At 48.7% G+C, this 19,431-nt stretch overlaps 1 protein-coding gene across 1 annotated transcript in view; it reads right to left on the bottom strand.

The window, feature by feature from the left end:
• Nucleotides 1-18,950, bottom strand: part of GRIN3B (glutamate ionotropic receptor NMDA type subunit 3B) — a 45,125-nt gene extending 26,175 nt beyond the window's left edge. The window contains exons 1-3 of the mRNA XM_054979686.1: nucleotides 18,875-18,950; nucleotides 13,949-14,768; nucleotides 13,619-13,649 (exon numbers count right to left, since the gene is read on the bottom strand). Of these exons, the coding sequence (XP_054835661.1) occupies nucleotides 13,619-13,649; nucleotides 13,949-14,768; nucleotides 18,875-18,950 (927 nt within the window). The remainder of the gene's footprint in view (nucleotides 1-13,618; nucleotides 13,650-13,948; nucleotides 14,769-18,874) is intronic.
• Between the last annotated feature and the right edge of the window lie 481 nt (nucleotides 18,951-19,431).

Raw genomic sequence — 19,431 nt, 5'->3', positions numbered from 1 at the left:
GCAAGAAAGGGGGACAACTTTTCAAGCCACCAAAGCTGCTCATGTCAACAACATTTGGACCCATCTTGGAGGTGTTAGAAACATTAACTGCAAAAATAAAAAAAACATCTTTGTTGGTATCAAAGTATGTGCCTTGTTTAAATCATTTCTCATGGAATGGACTCAAATGTTCGCTAACGGAGACTAGCTGTCTCCAGATTGGAGATTACCTTGCAGGATTCCACAGGGCGCAATCTTATCCCCCATGTTATTTATCTTCTACATAAAGCCGTTAGGAGGACTCATTTGTCAATATGTGGATGACACTCAACTCTATATCTTGCTGTCCAAATCACTGCGAGATGCTGTAGAAACCTTGGGCTGCAGCCTGACAGCTGTAGTCAAACGGCTAAAAGCGAAAAAATTGAAACTGAACCTAGACAAGAGGGAACAGATGCTAGTTGCGAAGGCAGAGACCTTGAAGAACACTGGACTCCTCCCTTTTGATGGAGTTCGTCTGACCCTTGCAGATGCCGTTAAGAGCTTAGGGATTATACTGGATCCAGCGCTACTAGAAAAGCAAATTAAGGTAACTACAAAAAAATGCTTTCTACAGCCTCAGTCTAGCTCCCTACTTTGAGACAGCCAATCTGGCCACTTGGATCCATGCCATGGTAACATCAAAACTTGACTACTGTAATGTACGGTGTATAGGTCTCCCCTCTAAGCTAACTTGGAGATTCCAGTTGGTGTGGAACACTGCAGCTCAGTTATTATTGGAAGCTAGGAGAAGAATGGATATTATTCCTATTCTGCAGTCACTCCATTGGCTACTTCTCAGTTACTGGCATTAATTCACGATATTGGCTATCACCAGGGCTTTTTTTCAGATGGAACGCGGTGGAATGGAGTTCCGGCACCTCTTGAAAATGGTCACATGGCCGGTGGCCCCGCCCCCTGATCTCCAGACAGAGGGGAGTTTAGATTGCCCTCTGCACCCTCCAACATGAGGGTGATCTAAACTTTAAAAAACTCCATCCTTGTTCCAGCTGACCCAAAGTGACGTCATTGTGTGGTCCTGAGTTCCACCACTGAGTTCTGCCACCTCTTTTCCCAGAAAAAAAAGCCCTGGCTATCACATACAAAGCTCTCCATATCCTTGGACCGACATATCGACAGGACTGCCCCTCTCCCTGTGTTCCACTATGGCAGCTTTGTTCATCTGAACAGGGCCTTCTGCAGGTGCCAACTTGCACATGGGCAAACATAAACAGCTGCCTCTACACAATGAACAGCCTGAACTGCTCAAGAGGGCTTTTTTACTCAAGATGGGAGGGCTGTACCGTAGGGAAGGGGTCTCAGAGAGATGCATCGATAGAGGGGTGGCGGGGACCACAGACTTTGCTACTGTGTGCTATCTGTTGCATTGGGTAGGATCCTACCAGATAGTTGTGTTGTTTAATGTATCCGTTTTAGAATTGCTTATGCATCGTTTCAGCATTTTTTCCATTCCGTATTGGATTTCTGCTGGTTTTAAATCTTTGCTGATTTGCATTTATAGACCCTATTATAATGTTTATTGAAATGTTCTCTAAAACGACTGCCCTAACTCACACTGTGCAATCTGCCTTGAGTCTCAGTGAGTAAGGTGGACTATAAATAATGCAAAGAAACACGTAAATAAACAAAATAGTAAAGAGACCAGTAGCACTTTTAAGACTAACCAATTTTGTCATAAAATAAGCTTTCAAGAACCACAGCTCTCTTCGCCAGATGCGTGGAGGTTAAGAAGAAACTGGCCAAAGATATATAGGACACAAATCCTGTATGTTCAAAACAAAATCCAAAAGGAAGCTGCTGAAGTGGAATTCATATGTAAATTTGACTCAGTCAGACTTGGATTGAATAGAGACTCTGGATGGTTATCTCATTATCAGAAGTAACTGCCTTCGGGCATTCCAATCAGATTCAGCAATGGAGGGAAGGGGTCACACCCAGCCTAGATTGCAACTGGTTTACATTTACATGGCCCTCACTCCCTGCCTGGCCTGTTTCTTCATATCTCCGGCCTGTTCATACCCTCCATGCATCTGACGAAGAGCTGTGGTTCTCGAAAACTTATGCTACAATAAAGTTGGTTAGTCTTAAAGGTGCTCCTGGACTCTACTATTTTGCAACTACAGACACACTCGGCTAACTCCTCTGGATCTTTCACATCTGGGTACATTCTGCTTTGCTCCCTAACCTAACCATGAGTGGGAAAGAGTAGCCTTGGGCCTCACAGAGTTGAATCTTGATGGGGGGAAGATGAGAGACAGCAGGGTCTGCTCTGGGCTGCACAACCCCCCCCCCCCACTTCAGCTTCCTTTGGGGATAGGGTGAAAAGTGAGGGAGGTCAAACCAGAGGCTTGGCTGAAGAGGAGGGTGGGAGCACGCAAGTGTCCGGACTGGAGAAGGCATGTCTAAAGGGCAAGAATGGAGAAAGGGTGGGGGTCTTGAGACTGATCAGAGAGCATACGAAACTGGAGGGCATGTTAGGGTGCACAGGGCACCTAGGAATGGCTTCCAGACATTATCAGGAAGCAAGAGAGAAAGGGAAGAACTAGAGTTGCCAACCTCCAAGTGGAGCCTGGACATCTCCAGAAATTATAACTGATCTCAAGATCACAGGGAGCAGTTCCCCTGGAGAAAATGGCGGCTTTGAACGGTGAAGTCTACAGCATTACACCCTTCTGAGGGCCAAGCTACAAGTGACGAATGACACTTGAACGGCAAGTGAACAGACTCACATGTATTCCTCCCTGTTCACTTGCGCTCCAGTTGTCCTCCACCCGATCACGTAGCAGCCCATAAGTTCCTCTCCTGGAATTTCCCAACCTACAGTTGGCAACCCCAGGCAGAACATAACCCATATATCTTTCATGAGGGCAGTGTACAAGCTTTTGAGTTCACCAGAACTCTTCTTCGGGCTAATTTTTGTTTGCATCAATGTTTAAAAAGACAAAAGGAAATTCCTTCGGATGTGACGGCAAATTCCGGTCAGGCCTGCACTGTGTACAGAGATGCCGCTGGCTTCCAATCCCACCCCCACCCCCCAGTTCTTATGGGCAAGAGGTAATAAATCAATTAAACTCCAGCGGTATTAACAACTTTGCCCAATTTTGTGTAATTACCCTCAAAGCCAGCGAGACTCAAAATCCCTTTTCGGAAGAGAGCACAGGAAACATCTGGCAGTCTGCGTACGAACTCAGGAGATCAATTTAAGAAACTGCAAGAGGTGCCGAGGCAATCAGGCTGAACGCTGCCGTTTGCTTCATGTGGCATTTCCAGACAATCTCAGGGGCTGAGAAGAAGAGACCTATGAGGTTCTAGGAGGGAGTCTCAGAACTAATGGGCATCAAGGCGGGTTGCCAAGCCTAGGCTGGGAAATTCCTAGAGGTTTGGGGATGGAGCCTAGTGTCAGACTATGGATGACAGGCTATGGCAGACAGATCCCTGGATCACTTCAGCAAGACTTATGTCCTTGGCTAAATGACTTTTATTCAGGAAATCAATCTTGTTACATATACACAGGTCCAGGGCTCATTTTGAGGGGGAATGCGCAGGAATGCAGTTCCAGCAGTTCCCCAAAGAGGTCACATGTCAGGTGGCCCCACCCACCTGACTCGGCCATTTGGGGCCCGTTTCAGCCTGGATTGGGGCCGAAACGGCCTGGATCGGGCCTGTGATGGGTGGTGGATCACTCTCCCGCTCAGCAGCAGCCTGATCCTGACAATTTTGGGCCCCTTTTCGGCCATTTTCAGCCCCTTTTTGCCATTTTGGGCCCAATTTCAGCCCTGAATAGCCTGGATTGGGTCCAAAACAGCCAGGATAGGTGATGTCAGGGGTGTGGCATATGCAAATCAGTTATGCTAATGACATACTTCTGGTGATGGCAAGGGGTGTGGCATATGCTAATGAGTTATGCTAATGAGTTATGCTAATGAGTTCCTCCAGCTCTTTTTCTACAAAATGACCCCTGCACAGGTCCATAGGAGTACATGAAGTTAAAGGCAGGTAAGCGTGGTAACTTCTCACTGAAAGGAATAAGGCTTCCGGCTGCTGCAAAGCGATATACCCCAACAACCCCCTCCCTCCTAAACCACAAACTCAGAGGCAGTCTGGGAAATCGCTTCGGAGTTCACACACTAGACAGACAAGATACCGAGTATGGCAACACTTCAGACACTCAAGGTCAGTCTAAACAATATCAATAGAAGAGATCATCTGCAGCTGCCGACCCTGCTGTGAGACTGAGAAAATGAAAATGATTTTTGCAAGTAAAGGAATGTACTTATCAGTTACGACATAAGACCAAAATCAAAAAGAGTCCAGTAGCACCTTTAAGACTAACCAATTTTATTGTAGCATAAGCTTTCGAGAATCACAGTTCTCTTCGTCAGATGCATAGTACAGAAACTGGTCAAATATAGAAGAGGAGGGGAGGAGAGAGAAGATGCAGTTGGGGGGGGAGAGAGGGAGGGTGCAACCAAAACATTCCTTTGCTAGTAAATGTGAACATCTCCTTTTGGTGTCCTTTTGGGGTCAGTTGGCTTGGGTGAGGCTTCAAGGGAGTTTGCCCTGTTAGTTTGCAGCAGTAAAACAGCTAGACCATCCAATTCCTATGTAGTATAAGCCTTCGATAACCACAGCTCTCCCCGTAAACATCTCACCAAAAGGAGATGTTTACATTTACTAGCAAAGGAATATTTTGGTTGCACCCTCCCTCTCTCCCCCCCCAACTGCATCTTCTCTCTCCTCCCCTCCTCTTCTATATTTGACCAGTTTCTGTACTATGCATCTGACGAAGAGAACTTGATTCTCGAAAGTTTATGCTACAATAAAATTGGTTAGTCTTAAAGGTGCTACTGGACTCTTTTTGATTTTGCTACTACAGACTAACACGGCTAACTCCTCTGGACATACGACCAGGTACCACACTGAGGTAACTTTGGACCACATACTTATTATTGGCATGGATGAATGGGTACAGTCAAACATGACACCTAGGGCAGGTGGACATTGTGGAGGGGAGCAAGCTCACTAGGGTGGAGACCATAGACTTCACCCTTCAAAGCTTCCATTTTCTCCAGAGTCATAGATCCAGAGGAGTTACCCATGTTAGTCTGTAGTTGCAAAATAGTAGAGTCCAGTAGCACCTTGAAGACTAACCAATTTTATTGTAGCATAAGCTTTCGAGAACCACAGCTCTCTTCGTCAGATGCATCTGACAAAGAGAGATGTGGTTCTTGAAAGCATATGCTACAATAAAGTTGGTTAGTCTTAAAGGTGCTACTGGACTGTTTACTATTTTCTCCAAGGGAATTGATCTCTGAAGTCTGAAGAGCAGTTGTAATTCTGGGAAGTCTCCAGGCCTCACCTGGAAGTTGGCAAACCAAGCAGGAGAACCTTAAGAGATTCAGTGCTCTGGATCTGGGGGAATCAAAGGTCTTGGGGGGTACCATGGGAAATGGGCAGAAACATGGAGAGGAAGAAGGGCATGGTGAACTTTAAGAGGCCAAGTCCCAAGGCAGGGACCTCGGGTTAGAACCCATTCGGTGTTTAAGGCCTCCTTGGACTGACTCCCCACCAAGATGGAGAGCCTCGGCACTCAGAGACGCATCTGAATCTCTGAAAAGATTCAGTTGCCTGGACTGCTGCCATCTCCTTCCAGCCGCCTGTCCGAGAGGGAAAATAAAAATAAAATAAAGCCCCTGCCCCTGAGCCCGGCCATCGTTTGTCTCTCTCAGGGAGAGGCAGAAGGGAGACAGAGCTGCCCAGACAGCATTTCCGAAGTTAGCCAAAATAAGTCCCAACTCTCCGCTCCTGTCCGAGGTGTTGGCTGTATTTCAAGTGAAGGACAAATCAAGAAAGATTGGTGATCTTGGCTCTATCGGAACAAAAGTCCACTTTGCCGAGCATCCTCTTTTGAAACAGCGGCTGCTGGGAAGCCAACAAAGAAGGTATCGGCCCTCCTCTGTGGTTTGTCTGCCGACTCCTGCATCTAAAGGCAGGCTGCCTCTGAACATGGAGGCTCTTAAGACTGCGTAACATTTTAATCCCATCCCCAAAGAGACCTTTCTTTGCAGAGTTTAGCTTGCCTATGTTCCCTGAACAGTTTGGAACATTCACGGTCATTTCCATGAAGTCACAGCAGCCCAGCCAATGGGCATCAAAAGCTCTCACTGTTACAAGCCCAACACATTGCAGATTGTTTTTCACCTGCACCAAAATACTAAATCTATTACTAATAAAAGGGACCATTAAGGAATGGCGATGATTGTCCCTGATCATGGGCAAAGTGCCTTCCTCTTGTCGCTAGCCAGCTCTAGGACAAGATGAAGGAACGTGACTTCTGATTTCAGAAAACTTCCCTTGCTCCTTCCAGGTGAAGCCAGGAATCAGTGGGGCCAACCTTGGCAGAAACTGCAGTCTGGAGCCTGGCAGAACTTTCCTGGCTGTTCAGGTGCTCATTCCAGCCACCAGACAAAACACATCTTTACTGGTGGGACCAGCACGGCGTCTGGATCCTTTTCAATCTGGCTTTCAACTGGTTCTTTGGCATTGTAGCCTCCTGGTTGTTTCTGGGTCTTGTCCAAAGCACTGGTGACCTTGAAAACCCTCTGGAACTTGGGCGGGTGGATAGGGGCACTTGCCCCACATTTACCTGCTGGTACGCTCAGGGAATCCCAGCAGCCCAGAGTCCACCCTCCAAAACAGCTATTTTCTCCAAGTAACCGATCTTCGTAGTCTGGAGATCAGTTGTAATTTGGGGAGATCTCCAGGCCCAAGCTGGCAGTTGGCAACTCCAGCCGCTGCGCATTCAGCCAGCTTTGCTTCCACCCGTTACCAGCGCTGTTAATCTGAACGGCCAGTAACAAGACACGGGGATCTCCACGGGATCCAGAGCCTCATGGAGGAGTCATGAAATTTTTATAAGGCTCTGCAGAAAGCCCCGCCAAGATCGCCTTGCGACTTACAGCAGCCCAAATCCTTTTTCTACACAGCCACAACTTTTCAGCCTGCTGAGGATGAATCCTTTGGGAATTTGGGGAAGATCCTTGACGTGAAGGAGAACGGATGCTAAGGAGGAAGGATGCTAAGTACCAAAGAGGATATCCTACCCCAAAACCCAGTCTATATCCATAAAATTAGCTATCTTAACAGAATAAGCTATCTAAGGTTACTCTCTGTTGTGTGCAATGTTCAGCCGCTTCAGATTCGGGTATTTTAATCACTTCGGAATGCTCTGTAAAGATTCGGAGCATTCCACAGTGATTCAGGGGGATGGGTTTTCTCTCAGAAATCCCACCTCCCCCACTCCCAACCCCCCCACTTAGCCCCCCTCCCTATCAGCTGGAAGGCGGCAGGGGGGACTCCCCCCTGCCACCTGCCAGCTGATAGTTTAAGGGGCCCTGTCCTGCCTCTTGCAAGCAGCAGAGCCCTTTAAAACCCCACAACCCCCAGCCCCCCCCCACTTACCTTTGCTCTGCTGAGGTGCAGGCTTATGCCTGCATCCCCGCTGCCTCCTTCGCCAGCCGCTGACAGGGCTGAGGAGTTTTCTGGCTCCAATAGCGGCACCGGCACTCAGCCACTTGTTGGGGAAGCCCCTGATAGCTGATTCAGGGGTTTAAATGCCCCTTTCCCTGTTGCTTGAAACAGCAGGGAAACGGGCATTTAAACCCAAAGCTTCCCGGCATGCTGGCCCCAATTCGGAAATCCCGAAGCTTTCCGGATCGGGTCCAATTCGGGTATTTTTCCCGAATTGGATTCCCGAAGCGCACACCCCTACTGTGGAGTACATACTGACATCATTAGTAGAATGTTACTGCTCATATCTCTCTCATTTGCAGCTTGCTGTGCTAGCTTAAACTTAATATGTTTAATTGGCTCCAATAATATGACTTGATAGTCTGTAATTCATTCTCAGGCATATCGTAACTCATACGAAACGTCAATACGATGTGTTGTAAATCTTAGAATCAAAAATCAAATTGGGGACGGGGGGAAGGCATAATCTTTGGGGCCTGAAAAGGGTCACCCATCCATATCTACCTCTCTGCTTTACAAAGCTCTGGTTGGGCTTCTAAATAATCCATCATTTCAAAAAGGCAAAAAGGAGGAAAAAACAAAGGACGATTTTAAAGTGTGAACATCCCTTGTCGAAGCAACTGGTCCTTAATACTGGGTGACCAGTTTTCCTGCCATAATGAGTGTTGACAGAAGAGAAGGGCGGGGGGAACCTTCCTTAGAAAGCAGGCTCAAGAAATAAGGGGGGGGGGGTCGACAAGTAAAGAGGAATGATTAATGTCTAGGAGGACACAACAGAGATTTATGACATTACAAGCGGGAGTTGAGAGAGAAAAATTAAAGGAAGCATGTCTTCGTAACAGGGATTTGAGTTATGGAATACAAACCGTGCCAACGGCTGCTGGCTCCGATGGTGTTTTTTAAAAAGGAATAAATATATCTGCATAGGACGGGCTTATCATTAGCTGTTAGCTATGCAGCACCTCTGCAATCCCGAGGGAGCGTATCTTTGCATATCAGTTGCCACAGGGGCAACTGTGGGGAGGGGATTTGGCTTCTCTGCCCTTGATTATTGGCCTCCACAAATATCTAGCTGGCCACTGTAGGGAACAGGAGACTGGGTTAGATGAACCCCCAGCCTGACCCAGAAGAGACTTTCTTATATTTTGCTGTCAAAAAAATGTTTCTGAAAAGGCCACACGCAAGCCCTGAAAGCAAAAGCTCTCCCCTGTTTCTCTCCAGCAACTGGTACTGCAGGTATACTGCTTCTGAACATGGGGGTTCCTTTTAGCTATTGCAAGACTTGCTCTAGCAGTCCACACATCCATCTAGTCCAGGACAAGAAGGTGATCTACCACCTGCTTGATTCCTAAACACAACATACACAGGTAGACTACCTCTGAACATGGAGTTTAACTCTCAGTACCAGCCATTTCCCCAACAAATGGTACTTAAACATATACTACCTCTGTACACGGAGGGTTCATTAAATTATCGGTGCTCATAACGATCGACAGACCTCTCCTCCTCCTCAATAAAAGCGTGCCATATTTTTTAATGAAGTCACACAAGTTATTGGCTACCGGCATCACCGCATCTTGTGGCAGTGAGTTCCATAATTTAATTAAAGTGTGTGCCAGTCCCAAATCTCTTATTGCCAATTACTCTTACTGCATAATCAAATGACCTCCTCTGACAACTCTAGTATCATGGGGTAGATGTGTTGTTAGAAGCAGATCTTCAAAGATCTTAGGGAGAATCATTTGAACATCAGAGAGGAAATAGCTGGCCATACAATAAACCCACAGCAGCGTAGCTTTTGAACCCATTCTCTCGTGGCAAGAGCTCATTGTTTCTCCACGCAGCGGAGGAAACCTCTCCTTGCCAAGACACCGGGGCGTTCATTCACCTTTCGCTTTCTGCTTGAGAGATCTACAATGTCCCTTCGCCTTGAGATTCAGAAGTTATCTTCTCTGGAATGAGGATATTTTTCACAGTACAAGGGTAACTGTCAGAAACTCCAAACATTACAAGTTGTGATTCTTCCTCCCTGAAAAAAATCCTCAGTTGGTCCTTGTGACAGCAGACTGCTCCACCTCCCCCCACAAAAAAAAGACCAAGGAAAGCAAAATGTACATCCCTGAAGATCTTCAGCCAATGAAAATCAGCTTTGCTAAACCTGCAAAGCTGACTTCTTTGCAAGACCTCAGCTCCCTTGCTTGCAAGCTAAGCCTCAGCTTGATCCAGCTACACAGTTCTTATATAAATACATTTTCATAAGCATGCTCCAACCAGAGCCAAATGTTTTGAGACTCTGGCTGTGACTAACTCTGGTTGGTTAAATAAATGTCAGCTCTTCTAAGCAGAAAGGGCGCTGTGGGACCTTAATCCTACCTGGACGTAAATCCCTCAGTTTATATTTTCAGATATGTGCGGGTGGGTAGGAAGGCTGCCAGCTTACTGTTGAGGAAAGGTACTCTGCACTTGCTCAGAAGTACACGGCATACTGAAATTCAGGGAATGAAGCAGGCACAAGACTGAGCTATGAATCAGCAAGTACCTAGTTCAAATCCCACCTCTTCCAGGAGTTCACCAGGAGCGGCATTAGAGAAACCACCATTCTCTCATGTTTGCAATATGGGTGTAACGCTGCCAGCCTACATTGCAGGGCTGTTAAAAAGATGATATCTGAAGAGCACCTGAAATATTAATCATCCTGACTAATTATCATCCATATTATCATTGCATCCCACAGCAGAACTACCAAGAATATATGCAAACACGTGAACATCGGGCTTGCCGATCCGGCCAAAGCCGCCTCGTGTTCCTTTCCGTCAGTATCCGCCACTGCCTTTGAACATGGCACCTGACGATTCCTAGCCCTCGTGAATTGGTCTAGAGCCCTCCCAAAACCGTCTATGCTAGCAGCCACGGCTACATCCTGTGGCAGTGACTTCCACAAGTTAATTGCACATTACACAAAGAAGTGTTGTTAATCTTGAATCCATTTCCCATCCATTCTAACAGGCGGAAGGAGAAAGAATTCTCCTCTCTCCACATTCTCCGCTGCTCCTTTCGGGGATTTCATCCCAGACGGGTCTTGACTTCAGAATATCCATGCACGGCACCAGAAGATATTTTCAGCCCAAACGCTGCACAATGAGTGAACGCCTGAGCGTGTGCAGAGCGCCTTTCCCACACCAATGGATAGCAACGAATAACCCTAAACTCCCCAAGCACGTGTGATGAAGGGATGTGAAGTGAAGAGACGACTTTCACGTCTGTTGACATCTTTCCAGAAGAGGCTTAAAGCATCTCACCTTCCCCTCCCTGCAATGTTATTTAACAGGCAGCCTCTACCCTGTGCGACGAAAAACTGGGAGAGCAATTTAAATTGCCTACAGGTGAAATTGACTGCAGGAACCCAGGGAGAGGCAGGCAGAGGAATTCTCTGAAATTGCATCTCGGTCTCAATAAATTGGATGGCATTTTTTAAAAGATACCTGCAACAATCCCGCCCCGCCCTCTCCCCAAATTCCACTGCTCCCTTGGGTCTAACTTTCCCCAGATTTTTCAAGGAGTGTGTTGAGGAGCAGCAGGTTGCACGTCTCCCCCCCACAATCTCTTCCTTTTTGTTAGAACTGGATGTGAAAAATTGTGGGGAAGCTGAAGGGACAGGAGGGATTGAGAGGCCCCTAGCCCAAGGCGAACGCCACCCACAAGCTTTATTCCAAAATGCTCAAGAGGATCCCATCACACCACTCGACAGGTACAGATGTGGTGGTGGAACTCGAGCGCTCCAGACTGCATATAGATAAGCAGCTCCCCCTCCTCTTTTATAAAAAACAAAACAAAACACACCAGTCCCTTTGCTATTCCTACATCAGCTGCAGGCTACTGCAAGAGACATGAGCGGGTTATACAACCAGCACGGCAAAAACAGGAAAGAGGTTTCAATGCGACTGTTTTGCCAACGAAAGACGGGCATTCTTCAAAAGTGACAGTTGCCTCCCGGGAGTAACACTCCCCTGCTCCAAATCTCCATTGAAGAGCAGACAGATTGCGGGACCCATCTTTGGCACTATCCGGGAGGGGTTCTAGAGTCTAGACCATTTCTCAAAAACGACCCCCCCCCCTCGCATATGGTTCTCTTAAATGTGACATTTGTTTTCCTAGCTTTGGCATCACTCATTTCTCAGCTGCCAATACATCTCCAACGGCAAGACGAAGCGGGAATCCACTGCCGAATGACGCCCCCCCCCCAAGGGAACTGGAAGAACCAAACGCTCAACTGAGATTGGCAAGGAACTAGTCCTCATGACCAAAGTGACCTTCAGAGCCAGATTAGGACAGGACAAGGTCTTAAGATACGTCAATTTAATAAGGGCAGTACAATAAAAACAGTGCATTATTATTGTTGTTATCGTTGTTGTTGTTGTTATGGCAGAAAAGACCCTGGAAATATACACAGGAAAGTTTTATTTTTGCATATAGACAGAAGCAAAGCCCTGACCTGAATAGCCGAGGCTAGCCGGATCTCATCAGATCTGGGTTGGCCCTGGTTAGTACTTGGATGGGAGACCACCAAGGAACTCCAGGGTCACTATGCAGAAGCAGGCGACGGCAAATCACCTCTGAATGTCTCTTGCCCTGAAAGCCTATGCCATAAGTCGCTCGTGACTTGACAGCACTTTCCACCACCGCAGAAGCAAAGGCACAAAGGGAAATTACAGTGCAACTGCTGTTCTTATTTAGAGGCTTCTCCCATTGTGGGACTCAAAGTTCATCTGGCTCTACTGTCCTTCAATCCTGGCCCCAAACCAGTTCGAAGTGGGATCTTGCTAGGGCGGCCATCTGCCAGGGATGGGGTGTGTGTGTGTGTGCGTGATCAAAGCATTCCCTGTGGCAATTCCATCGCCCTCCAGGGGAAAGCCCTATATAGGAAAAGGGTCTATCGGACTGCAAACAACAATTGCAAACAGCTACAAGATTGCGGCATGTGGGCCCGATCCTCAGTGGCACTGAGCCACCAGACTGCAACAGAAGCAGCCGCCGCCACTGCTTGGCCAGCCGCAGGGCAAAGGGAAACTCAGCATATGGGCTGCCCCAAGGAAGCAGTGGGCAATGGCACCTGCCGTGCACCGCCTTCAAAGAGCCGGATCCCATCCAGGACCCAAACTTCACATCCCAGTTGCTGGGAGGGAGTAGCCCTGGGTGCCGAGGGGCCAATTTGTGACCCACCAAGGAGGCCACACGGAAGGGCCACGAAGGAGCACATGGCAAGAGGCCCGCAGCTGCTGCTGAGTCCCTGCAGGCATTCAAATCACCCCTGGCTTGAGCCCAAGTCTAAAAGCCAAACAGGTCCCGGGCCTGAACTTTAGTAAGCACGAGTCATCCGTGGAACCAGAAGCCTTTCCAACTTACCTTACTTGCTGGTCAGCAGTTATGGGGGGGAGCTCTTTGCACATGCTCAAAGGTCTTTGTTTGGAAACACACACCAAATGGCAAAGCAGGCATCTAACAGGTGCCCACCCACTGCATCCCACTCCTCTAAATGGGGTGTGTGTGTTAAGATGGGAAGATGGGAAGCATAAGAGCACAAAGGCTCAGTGACTAAGCAGATACCTCTAAGAGGATGGGACTGGGGCATTATGAATCCTGAAGTCAGCAGACTGCGCCTGAACATGGAAGTTCTGTTCAACTCTCCCAGCCAATAGTTCTCATTCTTTCCTGCTGATCATCTATGCTCAAGGTAAAAACATCAGAAATTGCTTTCCTCCCTGACGCAAAGCCATCCTTCTTCCAACAGTGGCCAAGCCGATGCTTCCAGGAAGCCACACAAGCAAGCCATGTTATAGGAGGGTAGCCGTGCGGGTCTGCAGTAGAAGAGCAGGTTTGAGTCCAACAGCACCTTAGAGACCAACAAGATTTTCAGGGTATGAGCTTCGGAGATTCAAAGCTCCTTTAGTCAGATACAGGGAGGTGTGATGATCCCTGAGCCTTTATATTCCAGTATAAAGAGATATAAATGGATATATAAATGGGATATAATGGCTCATGGATCTCCAACCTGAATCTTGCTCTTCCACTCCTCCCTGTATCTGAAGATTGACTCTGGAAAGCTCATCCCCTGGAAATCTTGTTGGTCTCTAGTCTCAAGTGCCACTTGGATCAAAGCAAGGCCGGGAGATTGCTTGCCCTGGCGGAGCCAGTACGCAAAGGTAGGCTGCTCCTGTCCAGAGAGGCTCATTTAATGCTCACGAGTGACCCTCCCTGGCGACATCTGCCCTCCCCTGCCGAGCTAGACTGCCCCTGCCATGGAGGCTCGGCGGGCCCGCAAGGAGGCCGGCTTACCCGGGCAGCGAAGGGCATGGGGGGCTCCTGGCCGTCGGGCTCCAGCAGGCTGACGAAGGGGATCTCCAGGAAGGCGGCGGCCAAGTCCAGCTGGAGCAGCTCCTGGCGGGAGGCGGGGAAGGCCAGCACGGCGGCCACGCCGCGCACCACCAGCGCCTGGCACAGCCAGCGCGCCAGCGAGGCCGGGTCGCGGTGGCGGGGCGCGCCGGGCAGCACCTCCAGGCTGAGGTTGTAGGGCAGGGCGGCGGCGGCGGCGCGGGCGGCGCGGGCCAGGGCGGGGCGCAGGCGGGCCGGCGCCCCTCCGCCCCCGCCCCCGCCCCCGCCGCCTCCGCGGGGCAGCAGCGCGCCCAGGCGCACGGCGTGGCCGGCCCGGGCCAGGACGTGGCAGGGCTGCGGGTGGCCCCTGCCCGGCGGCGCCAGCAGCAGGAGCGGCAGCAGCGGGCTGCAGGCGAGCGCCGCGCACCAGCACAGCGCCCGGCGGCGCAACTCCATCGGGGCGCCGCGGCCGGCGGGGCGCCCCGGCCAGCCCCGCCGCGCCCCGCGGCCAGGGCCAGGGCCAGGGCGGGGGCCGCCTAGGGGCCCGGCGGGCCGGCCATGCGCCAGCGCCACCCACAGCCGCCCGGAGCGCCGGCCCAGCCCAGCCCAGACGCCGCCGCCGCCGCTGTGCGCTCCTCGCCCGCTCGCTCGCTCGCTCGCCTGCCTCTCCGCGCCGGGCAGAGCGCGGCGCCCGGCCGCCGCTGGGGGCGCCCGAGGAGGAGGTGAGCGGCGCGGCCGGTCCGCGGGGAGGGAGCGACGGCGGAGGCGCGGGGAGGGTCTCTGGGCGCGTGCAGAGTGCGGCGTGTGGGCGGGAGGAAGGAAGCTGCGGGCTGGCCGGGAGATGAAGGCGCCAGCCCAAAGAGGGCTCTGACGGGTGCCAACCTCCAGGTGGGGCCTGGAGAGCTCCCGGAATTACTACCCTTCTTGAGACTACAGATCCCCTGGGGAACGTGGCAGCTTTGGAAGGGGGGACTCTGGCGTTGTCCCCTGCCTTCCCCAGGCTCCCCCCCCCAGGAATTTCACAGCCAGGAGTTGACAACCCTAATCTCTGAGCATGTACAGAGTGTACAAGACGTTACAGCTCAGGAAGAGGCGGGTAGGGAGTAGATTAGGCCAGGCAGGGCTTAGCTAGGGCCAACACTCGGCTTTAGCCCGGCCCGAGACTGCTGAAAGGCGAGAACATCTCTGGGCATGTGCGGCGAGCAGAGCAATTCAACCGAGGTGCAGGTCTCAGCGCAAAGGTTTCCTGCTGCGGCCCCTCTCTCTCTTTCTCTCTCTCCCTCTGTTTGGAACGTGTGCACCCATCATCTTTGGAAAAATTAAGAATTCGTTCATCTTTAAACTGCCAGAGGACACTGTTTGGTAACAATAAGTGAAACCTCGCTAGACAGCAGCAGTCTACCTCTGGGATTGGGGGAAGTATTTAGCCAGCCTCTGTTGGAAACAGGATACTGTGTACTGGGCTAGCTGGCCCTTGGGTCCAGCACTGCAGAGATATTCTTATCCCACATCTATAAGAGCCAGTGCGGTGTAGTGGTTAGAGTGTCAGGGAGACCCAGGTTCGAATCCCCACTCGACCATGGAAAATTGCTGGGTGATCTTGGGCCAGTCACTCTCAGCCTAATCTACCCCTCTGGGTTGTTGTGAGGATAAAACAGAGAAAGGGAGAACCAAGTAAGACAGCATGGTGTAGTGGTAAGAGTATGGGACTAGTTTGAATGCCCGTTCTGCCAAAAAGCTGGCTGGGTGACCTTGGGCCAGTCACACCCTCTTAGTCTAACCTACCTCAGAGGGTTGTTGTGAGGATAATATGGAGGAGGGGAGAACAATGTATGCTGTTCTGGGTCCCCCAGGGGAGAAAAATGGGGTATAAATGAAGTAAATAAAACACTTTCCACCCGAGTAGTAGTATCAGGAGGCTTACCCAGCACAAGAAGAAACCATGTGAAGAGAGGAAAAGTCACTTCTGAACATAAGCAGAGTGCCTTTCTTTTTTCCTATGATGCCTCTTTCTGTTTACTGTTCATGCACTAAACCCAAGATGCCAAAAACAGACATAAAACAGCTGTTTTAAGAGCATTTTTTTTAAAAAAAAAAATTCAATGTAAACCCCATACCATCGAGTCATAATAAATAAATAAATAAATAAATAAAGTCAGCAAGATGGCCAGGTAAATTGAGAAAAAAAAACAGACAAGCCCTCTCTGCCCCCCCCCCCCACCGCAAAGAATTGTTGCTGATTTCCTCTGTTAATAACCCAATGATTGCCACGCTCCTCCATTTTTCATTTTATTTGCAGATCTATTCTGTTTAGACAGTAATTGCGCTTTCAACGTGCAGTACCCTTTGCTGTCATAAAAGCTCTTCACAAAGCACCGGGGGATTCTGGTGTCGCCGCAACTTACTAAGATTGCATTAGTAGCCCACAACCAAAGAATCTGCCCGGCTGGTGCAAATTAACATGTAACCCCGCCCCTTGTTAGCCCCCTTTGTTCTCCCTGTTCTCTGCCTTTTGCCACAAAGATTATTTTGCCTGTTCCTTATCCATTGCTTTCACTGCATGTTTCCCCCCTCTTTAGCCCAAGTCCCAAGTGCTGAAGACGTTCCAGTACTCCATAAAGAGGTGCCAGTACTTTATACCGGTGCATACCTCCTGGGGGGAAAAAAGTCCTGAGTATAATACTTCACATTTTTGCTTTAGATTTCAATTTTCAGTAATCCTACCAACAGCCCTGTAAGGTGGGTCAATATTTTCTTATTTGTAGATGTGACGGGGTGTGGTTGAGAGATGGGGTGAGGTTGAGAGTTTTGGTGAGTTCATGTAAGCAGTCCGAGTGGAGGCAGTTACAGAGCCTTGCCCCGCCCCAGGAATACCAAATGCAAAATTTTCTAGATGACAAGCATGTGCCGTTTTTAAAAAAAATCTGCATACTGAAATGAGCAGCAGAATTCAGATTTCTCATGGCACAAAATTCTCAATTATCTTTATTTCTGCTGCAATGGTAGTTATTAGCTCAATGGATACGAAGCCCTGAGAACATTATTTGCATCACTGCAGACAGAGGATGGCAACCTCAGATAGCTGAGCTCAATTTAGCTTTTATCAGTAATGAAAGAACGTTACAGACAAAATCAGGGCTATGGTTCCGCCCGAGAGACTTGGCAAGAGGCAGCCGCTTCTCAGGTTCCTAGTAGATCTCCGGAAAGCCAAAACGGGCAGCCTTGTCCTACAGCTTCTTACTTTCTCCAACATAGATATTAACACATCTTTTTAATCAATCAAAGTTGTATCTTCCTACACTCCAGGTCTGATAGGAAAGAAATTTCCTTTGGATCAGTTTGGGGGGGCTTGCTGGATGGGGTAACTTTGGACTAGAGGTGATTGAATGAACTCTGTTTTGAAATCAAAAAGAGTCCAGTAGCACCTTTAAGACTAACCAATTTTATTGCAGCATAAGCTTTCGAGGATCAAGTTCTCTTCGTCAGATGCATGATACATGATTCTCGAAAGCTTATGCTGCAATAAAATTGGTTAGTCTTAAAGGTGCTACTGGACTCTTTTTGATTTTGCTACTACAGACTAACACGGCTAACTCCTCTGGATCTCTGTTTTGAAAGTCCATCTCGTAACACAAACGTCTTTCTTTTTTATAAATCCAAGTTTAATACAAGAAATGATAAAACCGTACAGTACAAACAAGAAAGAGATTAAAACTAAACCATAAAAGGCATTATCAAAACCACTCTTGGCAAATTGTTAAAAACCCAAGAATTACTATAAACAAGCATTTGTTGCATTGGGGGAGTTGCTTCTTTGGCATTTAAAACATCTAAAATTGGTTTCCATATTTCATCGTATTCAAATAAAGGGACTGCCTTATGCAAGTTCCCAAAAAACGGATTATGCATAATCCTACCCATCAAATATTGCTCCCAGATTTTCTGATACCAATTTTTTATCAATGGGCCTTTGAGGGATTTCCAATTCCCAGCAATGACCAGACGAGCAGAGGCAACTAATATCGAGACAAGAGGTCTGGTATTCCTATCTAACACAGAGGGGCTAAAAATCCAATAGGAATTCTGGGTAGTATGGCAATGAAAGACCCATCATGTTGAATATCTCTTTGTGAACCACTCTCCAAAATTCCTGAACATAGTGGCATTCCCACCACATATGTAGGGTCGTGCCTTCCTACTTGCAAGATCTCCAACACAGAGGGCTCAACAACCTGTTCATCTGATTCCACACCACATAAATCGAATCAGAGTAACACAATCGTCTTTTCTTCTCACATCACCCTGGTGAGGTAGGAAAATCTTAGAGAGGCTGAGGGCCCCAGGAACACAGTTCCTAACAGCTTTTCACTGGCAGAAAAGAGCAAGAGTCCAGTAGCACCTATAAGACTAACAAAAGTTGTGGTAGGGTGTGACCTTTCGTGAGCCACAGCTACAGATAGACTAACACGGCTATCTTGAGCTTTTCACTGGCAAGTGAGGGAGGGGGGGGGGCTTCTTTTAACCACAGAAAAGGCTACGTTGGGAATGATGGAGGATAGGAGTCAGTCAGGAAAGACTGGGTGCGAACATTGGTAGGAGTCAAAACGAGGAGTGATTCCGCACACGTTGGATAATGCACTTCCAATCCTCTTTATAGATCATTTGGAACGGATTTTTTTGTGTGTGGAACAAAAAATCCACCTCAAACGATTGATAAAGAGCATTGAAAGTGCATTATCCAACGTGTGTGGAATCAGCCAGTAGTGAGTCCCATTGGCTAAGGAAGGATTTGAACAGATTCTGGGACCGATTCCAAAAGGAAGTAATTCTCTGCCTAATGCATCACAGGCTTGCAGTGACCACCTCAACAAAGGTCCCAGTAAAGTCTAGTCCCCATGACAGCTAAATGAAACCTCCATGTTCAGAGGCAGTGTACCTCTGAACACCAGTTGCCCCGGAGGAGGCAAGGCTGCAGCTTCTGTGCTGCTGTTGTATGAGCTTTCTGGCGGCATCTAGTTGACAACGGAGAGAAAGGAGAAGCTGGACCTGCTGTGGCAAGATGCTTACGTCGTTGGGCGTGTGCAAGAACAGCCTGCCCTGGACACAGCCCTGCATGAACTTTCAGGAGGCGGATTTGGGGGGCCTGAGGTGGAAACAGACTTGTCCAAGCAAGGAAAATGGAAGAGCCCCTCTTATGCAGCTTCTCTTCATTGCAATAAGTTGGGGGAGGGCTGTATTGTAGGGAGGGGTCTCAGATGATCTGCGAATGAGTTAGGAACCAGAGACCTCACCGCTACGTTGTATTGGAAACCTGCTAATGCCATGAACTTGTATCTGTTTACCCCATGGCATTGTTTATGGAAACGTTCCTGATATTGACTGTACTAATCTCACACTGTGTAGTCCGCCTCGAGTCTCAGTGAGAAAGGCGGACTACAAATGACATAAATAAAATAAATGAATAGCTTGCAAGTGGATTGTGGCCATTTGCAC

The sequence above is a fragment of the Eublepharis macularius genome, chromosome 5, assembly GCF_028583425.1.
Source record: "Eublepharis macularius isolate TG4126 chromosome 5, MPM_Emac_v1.0, whole genome shotgun sequence".
In the NCBI taxonomy this organism is placed as follows: Eukaryota; Metazoa; Chordata; class Lepidosauria; order Squamata; family Eublepharidae; genus Eublepharis; species Eublepharis macularius.
Note: the sequence above shows the minus strand (reverse complement) of the source record. Positions and strands in the feature narration are given on the sequence as shown.